Here is a 15,770-nt window from a genome sequence, read left to right on the forward strand (position 1 = left end):
GAGATGCACAGCCTTTAAGGGAAAGTCCACAAAATAACAGGGACATCGCTGCAGCGGGAGGGACTAGCTTTATTACTTTTTTTCTCTGAAACTTTTATTATACCAGTTAGGGTTACTATAACTGTAAAATCACTGCAATAAAATGAATAATAAAATCACAGAATTGTAGAGCTGGAGCGGATCTTGAGAGTCATCCAGACTAACAACCTGCAATGCAGGAATCTCAACTAAAGTATCAATGACAGAGGAGAGTCCACCACCTTCTGAGGGAGTTTGTTCCATTGTTGAACAGATCTTACTGTCAGAAAGTTATTCCCAATGTTTAGTCAGAATCTCCTTTATTGTAACTTGAAGCCATTGGTTCGGGTCCTACCCCCTGGAGCAGAAGAAGAGCTTGCTCAGTCTTCCATGTGACAGCCCTTTAGATATTTGAAGATGGTTATCATATCTCCTATCAGTCTCCTCTTTTCAAGACTGAACATACTCAACTCCCTCATAAGGTTTGGCTTCCATACCCTTGGTTGCCTTCCTCTGCACATGTTCCAGCTTGTCAATATCCTCCTTAAATTGTGGCATCCAGAGCTGGGCACAGTACTCCAGGTGTGGTCTAACCAAAGCAGAATAGAGCAGTACTAGGACTTTCCTTCATCTGGACACTGTACTTCTTCTATACTTTTACATCTTCTCCACACAGAGTACCTACTGCTTGCTTGTTCTTCCTCTTGTTTTGAACATAGCCGAAAAAACCTTTTATTATTGTTTTTAATCTCTCATGCAAGCCTGAGCTCGTTATGCCTGACCTTCTCACTGCCACTGCTGGCTACTTCATGATTTCAGCTTTCTTCCATTTCTTATACAGGCCCTTCTTACATCTCAGCTCATTTGTAAATTCCTTATGCAGCTATAGTGGTTTCTTCAGATGCCTCCCACTTTTCTTTCTTGTTGGAATTATCTGCATTTGTGCTTTCAATATTTCACCTTTAAGAAACCCCCTTCTCTTTGAGTATTTCTGACCATGGGATCTCATCCAGTAGTTCCTTAAACTGAATTGAACATTGAGTTTCCAGTGTGAGAACAACTTATGTCCCATTCCCTTCTCAACTCCCAGATTTCTGTACAGTGGTACCTCAGGTTACATACGCTTCAGGTTGCAGACTCCGCTAACCCAGAAATATTACCTTGGGTTAAGAACTTTGCTTCAGGATGAGAACAAAAATCGTGCAGTGGCGGCGCAGTGGCAGCAGGAGGCCCCATTAGCTAAAGTGGTGCTTCAGGTTAAGAACAGTTTCAGGTTAAGAACAGACCTCCAGAACGAATTAAGTTCTTAACCCGAGGTAACACTGTATTCTGTAAAAGAGGCAGCTGGATTGTTCCAGTGGATGTATTTGTCACTTTTGAATTGAGGAAGAGAGCCAAAGAGGACGTCCTCTGGCTCGCTCCTCGGTTTAAACTGTCCCGGTCATGCTCCCCCTGGCCAATGGATTGGCTGACTGGGCTCTGACATGGCCGGGATCCCCCAGGCAACAGGGGACAAAGTCACCCGCCCCCGGTGGGGAGTGGGTGGCCACACGGTCCATTGCAACTCTTCCCCACTGGGAAGTGGAGCGAATTTGTCACTTTTGAATTTCTGTAACCTTAGCCTTTTTGTACACAACGTGAAAATCGTTTTTGGTTACCTTTGGGTCTGGGAGCCTGAAGATCTTAAGCTGCGCTACTTGTTGAACTTAATTACATAATCATTAGCCTCTCCTTTTCCTGGTACTAATCTTTTAAAATTTCCTGTAAGTGTTGACTTCCGGGTTGGCGCCATCGCCGAATGGCGGACTCCCTCCGAGCTCCGGAGGGAGTCTGCTCGGCAGGGGCTGGGTTCTACCGCACCGGCGATGCGGGGACCCTTAGAAACCACGGCCACGGAGGCCGTGGACATGGAGACTCGGCTTGCACCGTTAGCGCCCTCCCGACTCGTGAAGGAGCCTTTTTAAAGGCTACGGATCGGGTGCCGGGGAGAAGCGTGGTGCCTTGAGTTCTCTGCTTCCCCTGCTGAGCGAAGCCGCATGCCATTCGGCGGAGAGCGCTGACTTCTTCCATTGAAAATTCGGACTTTTCAACAACAACCCGTGAGTAAATTTGGAAATCGGGTTCAAAAGGAGGAAAAAAAAATTTTTTTTTCGAATTGGATACGAGCGGGGGGGATCCAAAAAGGAAGTCAGTCCCCTCCCTATTGTAAACTTTCCAAAACAAGGACGGGGAAACCAAGACCCAAAAAGGCTTGCATTGCTGATAAAAATCCAAAATTTCACGATGGGGAACTACAAGAACTGTGCTGGAGGAGGAACTGGAGAAGGGAAACGCAACCCCCCCCCCTGGGAACCGGGGTGACTGAAGAGAGAGCCTGGTGAAAGGAGTCGGAGATCTTGACAGCTGTCAAAATAGCTGTCAAAGTCGAAAAGCGGAGTGGATTTTATTATGAGAACTTGGCTGGTTAAATTTGATACAATTTGTTACAACTTGTTAAAATTTGGATACAAAATGGCGAATATGGATAACAAATTGACTTTTGGATTAGAGGAAACAAAGATACAACAATCCCCCTTGAGGAGTTTCGGGACATTACAAGGATTGGGAAAGTGGAAAAACACCAATGGAACTTTACAGGACTGGTTATCTTCTGGGAAAGCTGCAAAACGGAAATAATATCTCGTCTTCAGGGTGTTTTCTTTTTTGTTTTTTTAAAGGAGACAATAGATTTTTCTATTGAAGAAAGGAAGGGACTGAACGTAAGGTTTTGCCCCTGAATAACAACCATCCCTGCAGACTTACCAAACTTTCGAACTACAACGTTTTAGCAGCGGAACAAAGGGAAATCAGACTACAACCTGGAAAGAACAATGGAGGGAGTTCTATTACAGTTTTATTAAAGACTGAAGTTAAAGTTTTGAAAAATAATGATAATAATAATAATTTTGATTTTCAAAAAAATTTATTTTTAATTTTAAAAAAGAAAAAGCCAGCAAGGAGTTGGGGAAAAGTTGTGATTTATGGTCTTAAGAATTCCAGGCAGACACCAGGGGTTGATGGTCAGGGGGAAATTAAACCGGGGACAGGGGGGGGAGAACTAAAACTCCAAAGGCTTGCCAACTTGGTTATTTTTTGCTGAATTGGTCTATTATTCATTATATATTTTTTTTATTCTCTACCTTTTCTGTTTCTATTATCTGGGGTGCTTCTTTTATTAAAAAATGGAAATTGTGGAATGACATGGGGTGGGTCTTGGGGAAAGAACACTGGGTTTTTTTTTTTTTTTCTTTTTTTTACTGTAAAACAAATTAAGTTTCAATTTGAATGGGGAACTTGTTTGGCCAACAATATGAAAGGGGAATATGGTAGGGGTGGGGGAAGGGGGGAGTCCCATAAAGTGATATTTTTTGTATTTTTGAAAAATTTTAATAAATATTATTTAAAAAAAAAAAAAATAAAATTTCCTGTAAGTGTTGAAGTAGTGAAGACACCAATTATAGAAAATTTCTCTTTATCTGTCACCTTCCGTATGGAAAAGTATCTACCATAGCTTTCTCCTGACATCATAGGTACCCACACCTGTGTGTAGCCATTTTTTTCATCATGTAGCACACCCATACACACCTGAAGTCCAAAACTAGGTTTGTTGGCTCAACTGATGTTTGTCAGTTTTATCAAAGTAAATATCAGACTGTAGCGGAGGCCTTTTTTTCAACTGATCAGGACTATTACCCCTATTGTGTCTTGCATACAATATATTTGTTAATGCAATCTTATTATTTGCCTATTTTGTAACAACCTTAAACCTTACTTACATACTTTTTATTAATTTCACTGGGTCTGCTCTTTGTAAAGCTTAGTTGAATACCACCCTACGTAAGGATAACATTTTTTCTTTATGCTGCTTGCAGATCCTCATATGATTTGCAAACTGACTGAGTGTGTTTCTCACTCAGGTTTTCAAATTATTTAAGGAGTTGTTGAACTGCAGTGGAGCCAAGACATACCTTTGTTGGATACAACTTTTTTTACTTTTTTGTAATTAATGTTTGCCTTTTGGGATATGTCATATGTGGTTTATCACATACTGTGATTATGCTTGGAAGGTGCTTGCTCTACAATCAAAACAGTTGAAAAGGCTACCTTTACATTTGTACCTTCAATATTTCACCTTTAAGAAACTCCCTTAACTCTGAGTATTTCTGAATATTTTCAAAATTCAGCTGATCATGAAAATTTGTATTTTTGTTTTACAATATTAAATATGTTCCATCCTGAAACTACTTATGCACGAGGGATGTGTTTTTCTTAGCAGTCATATTATAGCATCATTGTGAACAATTGTGGATATATTCTTTATTATTTATGTAAAGGATAAATATATTCCCTTCCCATTGCTTTTTTTCAGAGCAAAACATTTCCTAACACTTATTTGAATACAGTTGCTATTTTGAAAAGCATTGCTGTAACACAGTTCTATGCTTCATGGTATGCTTTTTAAATGCTTGTATTTTAATTGAGATTTATTTGGTGCCTCTGATTCTATATATTTTGGCTAATATGGAGAAGCAAGTATAATTTATGTTGGGAATATGCTCCAACACCAGGTGCAAACATGACTAAAACTTGGGTGCTCAGTCTCCTAGGACCTCTAGTAATGATTGTGATCATTTTTGTTTTGTAACAAAAATGAGAATTGGAGTTTCCTTTTAAGCTAGGAGTTGATCCTGATCTATGTGGCCTTAAGTGTATAAGTGATATGGCATGTGCCATCCTTATTCTTCTTATCTTGGAACCCCTGCACACAAGGAGGCAGTTCTATCTGCCTGGTTTGTTGGGGCATCCAGTGTATTGTATAATTTCTCAGTACTACCTTGCTGGAGGCACCTTTGCTCATTAGGCATAGAATACACCCTTCTCTCTTCTACCTGAGCTTCTAAGGTAGAAAGAAGATAAAGAGAGCTTAGAGTCAATATGGTAAAATAAGATGGGAACCTTTGCATTCTTACTACAGTGCAGCCATTGAATGACTGGAATAGTTATATGTGCAGTAATCAGTGAGGTAATATTTACATAACCGAGTGTATGGTTACATAAACATTGTGAACAAGAGTTATAACATAGGAGTGATCTTATAACAGTCATTTGTGTATATGAGACTTAAAAGTACATAAAAATTTAAGATGAGCAATTCTTTATACACAATAGTTGGTGCACTGTATATTTGGACAAAGATTAAGACAAACTAAATAATAGTACAGCAGTCACTAGAAACTAACCAGCAATTATCCTCAGATGACCCCATCTTAATTCTATATATTAAACTGCTTTTAAACTTAAGTTTACATCCAGTATACGTTCTGTATATTAAAGGAGATGTTTGACAGAAAGCAGCCCCTGGGAAGGGGGGAGAGAAGTAGTCTTCTCTGCATTATTTAAAAAAGAAATGGTACATGTTCTTATTCATTCCTGCCTTATGTGTATTTCTCTGCAAAACTAAACATCATTATGTAGAGTTTTCTGAAATTATCATTTGGGGAAATATTTCTAATTGAAATATAAACTGGTGATGAAAAGAAGAGAAAATGTTGGGTTTTCTCTTCTAAACCTCTCATTAGAAGTGTGTGAATTTAAATTATGAATTCTTGCTATGGTTCTGATAGCAAAGTCTCGATGCATAAGTGTTTGTATAATGGAGAACTTTAATATCTTTTAGATTGAATTCTAAATAGGAACAACATAGCAGGCTCAGAACTTCAGTAGCTATAATACTAAACCAAAAAATACCTCAATTCCCAAATGCCATATATAACCAACCTAGAAATACCAAAACAGCAAAGGGCCTTCACTTTGGCCGAGATCAGGCCTTCCCCTCAGCTATCCAGGAAGGCCCTTTTAGGAAGGTACCGTACGAGGAGGGGAAATGCAGATGTGTCAGGTTCATCCTGCAAATTCTGCACCAATTCTCTGCACAGACAGAGCAATGCTATACCTCCTTGCTACTTCAAGATGCAAACCCAGATGTAACATACTCAGCTGCCAGGTTTTGCACTGCTATGATGGACATTCACCGAAGAATGGTTTGGGTCATGTACCAGACCTAAACTCAAGACCCGTGCCCTCTCTTGCACCCTCCTTCTATAGTTACTTTTGCAACTTCTTGCTCTTAACTCTCTAGCTGATTTTAAGTCTCCCTCATGCATCCCCCCTTCTTTGAGTCACTCATTTTACCCATTTTATTTCCTAAATTACTGTGTGTTCCTATTTTAACCTATGCTGGTCTTTGGTCGTAATAAAGATGATGGTACTATTCTATTCCGTACAGTTAATGGAATATCATTTTCTAATTCTTTAGCTGGGTGATAAATGTTACATTGTGCAAATCTTGTACTTGAGTACTATGTTAAGTTAATCAGGGTCCCTTTAAATTAGTTTTATCTTCTCCATGTATTTAGTGGAAACAGGAAAGCTGGACCTGCTCCAGCCACACAAGGCAGCTTCCTGAATCAGGAACTAAGATTGTTTGTATATATAAATAAATGTTAAGAGGAAATTTTAGATTCTTTTTTTTGTGATCTTTCATTTTCCAGATTCACATTGAATGTATTGAAACAGACTGTAAGGGACACGATTTTAAGTGGTTAGTGGTGAGGTAAGTAAGTTTACATATCAGCATGTATTAGTCCTCTCAAAACATACTGTAGCTGAAATTTACCAGCTTTCTACAGGGTACTCAAAGCTCTTTCAGCCGCAGCAAGTTCATCTTGTTCACAGCTATTGACAACACTATTTTCATTGTTTGCTTATATATTCTTCAGTAGAATCTAAAACTAGTTCATGGGTAACAGTTCCTCATTTTTTTGCTAGATTTATCCCAATTTTCACTTGGCAAAAATAATTGCTATCTCACATGATTGGCTTTAGATTCCTGTGTGAGGGAATGGGTCTTCTACTCACACAGTGAGAGTGGTTGTATATCAACCCACATCTTCCACATCTACAATCCCCGTGTCTGCTGGAAACTCTGCCAAGGAAGGGGGAACACTACAGAGCAATCTTTTGGGCAGTGGAGGAAAATGGGTGGGGAGTATAGCTGGGGGGTGGGGTGGGATTGACATGCCCCTATGCATTTCAGTCACATGGCAAGGTCTTTCAGATCCAAGCTATATCTATTCCAATAATTTCCTAGTTACGCTTTCAAATTTAATAATAGTTTCATACTTCCTTGACAGTTTTTCCTGTGCAAATATTTTACTCATTTTAAGAAATGCCATTCTGCTCATTTAGGCATTTTTCAATGAATTTCTCAATCATGGATTCTAATCCTATCTCATTTTGTGAAAACAAATTTGTATTTATCAGTATTTTTAAAGATCCATGTTAAAGTTTTTTACTGTTTTGTACTTTCATATTACTCAGATTCTTGAAAATACATCTTTTGAAGGAACTGAAGAATTAGAAAATGAAATATTACTCCTTTGGAATTAAGACACATTTATGTCCAGAAAATTATGAAACTGATTCCATTATCCCAATGGGGCTCTGAATGTATTTTTAATCATGCAGTAGGTTCCCCTTACCCCCCACTCGTCCACATGACAAACCGGTTGTGAAACTGAAGGGAGTTTCACAACAATTTGTGATATGCTAGTCATCAAAGAAAGTCACACATTATTATGCACTGTAGCAAAAAATGGACACAAACTTCTCTAATTGCAAGAATAGCAATATTTGTGCACGGTGTTTGACCCACCTGCAGTTTGAATTTTGGTTGAAGTCCTAAGTAACTCATGCATTCAGTAGGATGTTGCAGATTATGCATCAGAGTAAGCACGTTACAGGGCCAGATTAATAATATGGAATTAATCAACTTTCAATCTCTGTATATGTTGCATTTGTAGAATAGTGGCTGCTGAAATGGAGCCAAGTGTGGTGTTGCTTATGTTGCAACTTTGTTTCAGCTTATTTAAAACTACTACCACTGTGAAAGAGCATCTTGACACAAATAGTCTTCTGTAGGGCAAGGAGGCCTCCTCATGGCCAGTGGTCAGGAATGATGGGAGTTGTTGTCCAGCAGCATCTGGAAGACCACAGGTTAGCTCTCCCAGCTGTAGGGAGTGGTTCCTATGTCACTTTTTCAGTCGCACTGAAGACAAAATGAATGAATTGATCCTTACTGCCTTTTGTCTGTAAACAAAGAAAATCTATCTAAAAAGATGCTGTAGTTAATACTCTGACTTAAAATATTCTTAGGAATAAGTTCTACTCAAATCACTTGCTTTGTAATAAGTGTTTTTAAGATCCAAGGTCCTAATGTATTAAATGAATGTAAAGAAAAATGTGTGTGTGTGTTTTTTAAATTTCATGCCATCATTTATTTATTTTTTGAGAGGATAATATGTACAAGAGATCCTACACTTTGTAATTCTAACTGCATTGTGATTTACTGTTCTTATGGGGCAGATATTCCATCAACTCAATAACGATCAACAATGTTTTCAGTTTATCGCACTAAGTTTTGGATAGTCAGTTAAATCTTGTCCTTGCATCATGCACTGTTAGTCATGAAATATAAGTGGATCTGTCAAATAAGTTTTTATTAATTAGAGCTTGATTCTTGTTGGCCCCAGGGACTAAACTCTTCTTCCACCCACTCAGAATGAATTAGAGATGTGAAGTGATGGTCTGATACCAGTAATGGGCTTAGTATTTGCATAAAGGTTATTCTTTGAATCTTAAAAAGTTGTTTTTTGAAAAATAGAGAATGCTTGTAAGAGTAAATAAAGTAGGTTTGCCACAAACATAAAATGTTTTTAGGCTTTAAAATCTGTTTTTACAGTGGAGTGATCTAAATACAGGCAACATCTGTTTATTTGCATTAAAATATAATTTTAAAGTATACGTTCATTTGTGATATTGGCTAAGTAGGCTTGGTGGGAAGAGCCTCTCATCAGATCGGTAGCTGTCCAAATATTGTATCTACATCAAACATGTATCAACATTACCATTTTCAAAGGAAATGGTGGGAAATTGGGCTTACAGGAAGTACATCCACCCGTCCGGCTGATTTAATAACTTTGTTTTCGTTATTTCTCTTTCTTGACAAGTAGGTGCTTTTTGTTTTAGCACTTTCAGGCAGCAAACTGCACCACACATAGAAAGCACTTTAAGACTGCAGCCTTAAATGGGTTACTATGCACCTTAACCTGGAAGTAAATCCCACTCAATGGTTTTTACTTTTGAGTAGAGATGTATAGGATTGTACTGTTCATGTATTTGCACTTCACTTTTCTAAATCTTCCATCTCTGAAAAAAGTTAGGTTGTACTGTGAGGCTAGGCTTTCAGCACTTGTGCAAGTGCTTCTTCCTTTCTCCTTCCTCTCAACCAGCTGGAGCACTATAGCTTTCAGAAACCCAAGAGATAGCCCAAAATAGCATATTTGTTGTGCAATATAATTTAAACTCTTCTAAAACCTCTAATAATGTGCCTCACAGTTGCAAAATCTGTTAAGGTTTTGTTATATTATGATAATAAAATATTTTATGTAGCAGCCGTAACACAGTATCTTTACTAGGACTGAAAAGATTTGCTGATCCTAATAAAAATATTATGCCTTTGGATTCCCTCCTGCCCCCTCTAGTAGGCCAACATGTCTATCAGCAATACTACCGTATTGCCTAGAGTCTAATGTGCTATTGAATCTAATGCTCACCTCAATTTTCAGAACCTTGAAACCAAAAAAGTATTTGCTGGTGAATGTAAATGTGCCATTGAATCTAATTCACACCTTAATTTTTGCAACGTAATTTGGCTAAAAACGTTGAGCATTAGATTTGAGTAAATATGGTATTTTAACATTTACCGTAGGTCCTGCAGCATAGCTGCACAGAGCCCTTGGGGAATGAACAACATATTCATTAAAACATATACAATGAAACAGAATAAATATAAACTATTAATAATCGTTGCATTAAAAAACCACTCTACAAATGGACAGCAGAACAAAATATAAAAACTTGACTGGTAGTTTCCTCATTAATCAGTAAGGCCTGAAACAGAATAGTTTTCTTTTAAAAGGCTGGTGAAAACCTAGTTGACCTAGTGTGAGTCTTTCAGGAAAAAAATGCTGCTGCAGGAAAAGGACATGTTCCTTGTTATCCTCAATCTAGCCTATGACAAAGATGGAGACCCTTGGTGTATGGATATGGGGCTCATACTGAAATGATGCTCTCTAAAAATGCCAAAGCCATTAGAGCTTTATGGTTGAGCTTTAAAGAACTTTGAATTATGTTTGGGAACCATTGTAGATCTCTTGGTACAAGTTTTATGTGCTCTCAGTAACTCCTGATAATGAGGCTGTTGCATCTTGAACCCATTGAAGATTCTGAACAGTCTCCAGATGCAGCTGCTGCCCCACATAGAACATATTGTAGTAATCTAGTCTTAAGGTTATCAGGCATGTAGCCAGGTCACCATTTTTCAGGAGTGCTTGCTGCTGACGTACCAGCTTCAGCTGGTCAAGTGCTATCCTTACTGTGACCTGTTGAGGTTCCAGAACACAGGTTCCAGAAACATTCCCAAACTGCACACTTGCTCTTTCCTTGAAACTGCTAACCATTCAAATTAGGGAGCCCTCAGCTCCCAGATAAGATCATTGATGAATATTTCAATCTTAAGACTAAGCTACTGTTTATTCACCCATACCCAATCCTGTCATTTACCCCAGGCACCTGTTTATATCTTTCACCGTGTTATATGATGTTCTCTTGCTCTAAGCATCAAGCGAATTTATGCTAGCAAGTTCATGTAAATATCTCAAAACAAAGGGGACAAATTGGAATCTTACAGCACCCAATGAAATGCAGTATTAAGCCCCCAGCCCCCTGTTCTGAGGCCAACGTAAGATGCAGGAGAAGAATAATCACAAAGCAGTGCTTCCAATCACATAATGTGACCCAGAAGGAGGTTCAGGAGATATATCATACTTCCTTGTGCATCTCTTGGCAAAGGTAATCAAAGTGGTTTCAGTCCTAAAGCCTAATAATGTGGATCAATATAATCAGTAATACTCAGAAGTCTCAAAATCTGTGTTGCCAATCCTCACATTTCCTAGCATATTAGAAACTGGCAGGTAATTGACATCCATGTGGGTAATTCTGTCCCCTCTTCCCTAAAAGGTCTTACAGTTGCCTTCAAAGGGGCAAAATACAATTTTCTACAGAAGAGAGACAAATCTGGTCAGCCTACTCTGACCAATCTGGCCAGCCTTTCCTGACTCAGTCGGGATGGGCAAGAGTAGTGTGTACACATGGCTGGATTTGCTTTTTAAAGAACTCTGTATCCTCAGGTATCAACAACTGAAGCTCATTGAAGCAAAATTGATAATTTGAGACTGTGGACATGTCTTACATAGCTAAGTTGTGAGGATTGCTCATTCCCTACAAACACACACACACACAGCCGCCCAAGTACTGTATGTCACAGTACTCCACTGGAGCTTAAATTTGATCAGAATGTAAGCCAAGTTGTAATAGGCCTCTTACTATCTGAAAATGTTTCTTTGGATAGAATGATTAAGAGAAACAAGGGCTTCAAGTGGATACCAGCCCATTCTTCTTTATATTTGTCCCAATGTCCATTCTGTTTTATGTTCTCAATTTTCTGGAATACCAGGAAGAGTTATAGATTCAAGGACATGGGAGAAGACTCATCAGAGCTATCATATAAACTGCCTGAGTCAACCCCCTGTTCCAGAGGCCAGCTGGAGCTTTGACAGCTAATGAGATTGACTGGTAACATTTTGGTAATTCCTTGTATCCATCACCTTTAAGGGATGGAAATCTTCAATGACCCATCACTCCTTCCAGAGACTAAAGTTATGATATTCTCAATTACCAAAGCAGTATTCCCTACCATCTGGGTACCATCACACTGATTGGAATAAAACATGTAATCCAGAGAATCATCTGCAACATGCATTGTGACAGTTAAAGATGGAGACAGACATAAGTTGGCACCATGATCTCAGGAGGTCACAAAAGGGATCTTGAAATTGTCCAACACTGATAGGCTTGAGGACCTCAACACCAATTCTGATAACAAATCAATCAGCCTGTTACTCAGTAGTCAATCCAGTAACAGAATCCCTGGTTCTCAGGCCTGGCACTGGGCATAATTGCCAGGTTGGTTCCCTTATAAAGTTCCTGTTTGAATGGTGGCCAAAGTGATGTTGTAGAGCAGCAGCTGTAGGCTCAGTTAGCTCCACTCCTTGAATTCTCCAGAGTTGGAAGAAAAGCCAGAAGCAGGGATAGTCCTTAATGCTCTAATCCCACTTATTCTTTTCCTCACCTGCTCAGGCTTCACTCAAAAGCCCTACCATCCTGTCCTCCATACATTTCTAATAGAGACATGCTCCACCTTAACAAATAGCATTGTACATTGCTATAACCTGCCCATCAACCTTGTGGTGGAGGGCAGTTAAAAAATTAATAGTACTTAATAGTGCAAATTAATACTACAAATCAATAGTACTTAAGTTAAAATATTTTCCTTGTTAGCAGGGACAAAGAAAAACAAACTTCACTCCATAACCATAGCATTCTTCTCCAGCTGTCTCCTAGAGAAAACAGTTTCCTTGGGCCTTCGTTCACAAAGTACCCACCACTATATTATCTCCCCCAATCTCTCTGTTTCCTTCCTTTATCCACAATTTTTTCAAGATGGAAGTCAAAATGCCATACATGGGTTTCCAGAACAGTCTTCCAGACCCACTTAGTTTCAGCAAGGCGGTTGCATAATGTGCCTTCAAACTTTGACCTTGATGTCATGTTTGCTCCCTCCAGGACAATTGCTCTTGGGATCACTGCTTAAGGCACTGGCTGAGTCTTTTGTTATCCTGGAGTGTGCTGGAGTAAATACCTTCCTTTCCAAGTGTGAGAGACATAAACTACTAAAAAGTGCTTCAAATAGTTGAATATTGCAGATTGCAACACACCAACAATATTCAGATGCTATGAATCTTGATCTAAAGTGTTTGTATTTATGCACTTCCCTGCCGAAATGAATGTGGAATTAATTTTCAGGTTATTAATGTTTGGACATCTGACAAGCCACTTCTCAAAGTGTTTTGAAAATTAGGTTAACTCTGGGCATAGTGCCAGTAGGAATGTGAGAGAGGGGCCTCTAGTTATGCTACCCCGTAAGGTTTGATTAAATTGTGAAACCCAAACAAATCATAAGAAAGACAAAGGCTGCATTCTGCACAACTTTAAAAAATCTTTAAGCAGTGATTTCATAAAACAAGTACATTTTTATAGGTATCTTTAGCAAGTCACGCTGCATTTTCTGTAATGTTCTAATATTAGAAATATGCCGCGAAATTAATAATGTAGTTCATGTTTAAACTGTATTGATATGTTTAAAAAATCAATAGCTCCAAAGTAACTTTAAAAACATCAACCTTCTCTCTGCATGTTGAATAAAATGTTCCACTCAGTGCACTTAATATTTCAAATAAAAGGTGTTGAAGCTCCCAGCCTGCCTGGAAGTTCCAGTATCTTGCTCAGAAATCTTTTATGCTAATCCTAGATGTGTGGCTCCAGGCTGAAATTTCTCAGTGGTGAGAGGAAACATGGCCTCCACTTTAACAGAGATGTTATTACTGCACATGTTTCAAACCTGAGTGCTGGCATTAAAAATAAAAAAAAAGTTCTGAAACTGATGTCTTGTGCCAAATCTAGGCATGATGCCCACAGTTTTGTCCTCTGTGCTGCTTGTAGTTTTCTGAGCTGTGGACTCCAGACCTAATATGAGTCTTGTCACAGTTCGTGCTGTGGCATGTCTTAGAGCTTGATCCTATGCATGTTTTTGGCTGCAGTTCTAAACACATTTTCCAGCGAGTAAGTTCCACTGAGTACTGTGCAATGTATATCTGAGTAAACATGTGTAAGATTCTCTTGTTAGCTCCCTATTTACCGTTTATTTAGCTTGCAAGGATTATTTGCATCCCAAGTCAAAGTGGAGATTTATGCAGTGGGGGAGCCTACATTAATGGTGATTTTATTTTAGTAGCAATGAGGTAATCAAATATGCTGTTCTTAGAGACTTGAAATTTGTCTGCATTCATGGAGACTTTTTGCTGGTAAATCTGCATCTGTGTAAGTTAACAGGAAATAAGTCCTATTGAGCTTGGGGTGATTTACTTCTGAGAAAACACATTGGGCTATGAAAGGATAATAATAAGTGGATACTCATTACATATTTATTTTAAAGGGCTCTGAGGCACTCAAGGCAGATCACAACTAATCTGTGAGCAATGAAAGTTTGATCAAAGCCAGAACAAAAACTACTGCAATCAAAAAAGGCTGGGCAGCAGATAATGCCAACCAAAAGTCTTAGTTTGAGTAGAAACTAAATTAATATGAGAAAACTGTGATGCAGTCAAAATATTACTCTTGGGGATGAAATCTGTGTATGGAAGTGTACTTATATATAGTATCTAAATATGAACATGCCCTCTGCATTTTGGATAAATGCATACTTTGAATTGGATATTAACAGTTACTTGCATTGATTACCATAAAAATTCCAAAACACTTTGGTTCCTGTCTGAAGATAGATGCTCACAGTAAGTGGCCTATGACAGCAGATGTGAATATATGTTTGCCATCCACCTTGTAATACTGTTGTAATACACCAACTATGCAGCTGGGTAGTGTCTGTGAGGTTATCATTGGACAATTCTCATCCTATTTTGAATCCCAACAATGGATTCCATGCACAGAAGCCCTGTTCCACACACAAGAAAAGAAGCATAGAAAATACATTATAGCAGCTCAGGCCTTGCATGAAATGCTATGGAAGTCGATAGTCTGATTGCCATGCAATATAATTCACACACATCTCTGTTCACTCATTGTAATACATTAAAAACCCTTCTGTGAAACTAGGTAGATAAGCAAATACTGAAAATAAATGTTAATATATAGCTATCCTTTCCCCACCTCCTTTAAATTCTTGCGAGAGATCTGCAGTTGTTGTCAAGGCTCTGTTGTTACCATAGATGCAGTTCTGAAATAAATAGAGCTGCTTAGTGCTTTATGGAGAATCACAAATATTGCATTAGTGGCACAGCCCTTCAAAAAAGTTAGGGCCCAACAGGAACCTAAAGAACCATAAGCCACTGTTCTCAGCTGGATGACACTGCTTTATTTTGCTCTATATCATCACTTTTATATGTATTTCCACTTTTAACTTCACACATTTGAAAGGTGCCTAGAAGAATATGCCTTCTCTTCTTTCTCCACTGCCTCCCATTTTTAAAAATACAATATTTACATTGTGCTCCAGATTGCTGACCAAGTTTCCGCAAATTATTCAGTGGCACACAAAATATTTATTGTATTTCTGTCCTAAAATTTCAAGTGGACATCTGTCAAAGAGATAATTAGGTTCGTACCCAATTAGCTTCACAAATGCTATAGCATTAAGCATTCTCAGTCTCCAACTCCACCTCAACATGTAATCTTTTGTTTTAAGGTGTCAGATCACTTTTGGCCTAGTTTTTTTAAAACAAGATGAGAATGAGTGAACTAAAACACCAAAATAACACAATGGTAGAAAAAAAAACTAAGAAGGAACTTAATGGGTTTTACCCAACTAACTTACTCAGAGTAAACCCATTGAAATCAATATATCAGTAAGTTAATCAAGTATTTAATGTTTTGGTATATTTTAATGTAAAAATATATTT

General features: G+C 38.4%; 1 protein-coding gene across 7 annotated transcripts in view; it reads left to right on the top strand.

The window, feature by feature from the left end:
- Positions 1-15,770, top strand: part of MRTFB (myocardin related transcription factor B) — a 95,550-nt gene that overhangs the window by 7,766 nt on the left and 72,014 nt on the right. For 4 of the 7 annotated variants that reach the window (XM_083584925.1, XM_083584928.1, XM_083584932.1 and 1 more), the window contains exon 2: positions 6,609-6,670. The exons of 2 other annotated variants lie outside the window; for them this stretch is intronic. In XM_083584925.1, coding sequence (XP_083441051.1) covers positions 6,609-6,670 — 62 coding nt within the window. Of the gene's footprint in view, positions 1-4,426; positions 4,507-6,608; positions 6,671-15,770 lie in introns of those variants that run through there. One more of the 7 variants, XM_083584927.1, reaches the window with a different exon arrangement.

The sequence above is a fragment of the Podarcis filfolensis genome (genome assembly GCF_964270895.1).
Source record: "Podarcis filfolensis genome assembly, chromosome: 14".
NCBI lineage: Eukaryota > Metazoa > Chordata > Lepidosauria > Squamata > Lacertidae > Podarcis > Podarcis filfolensis.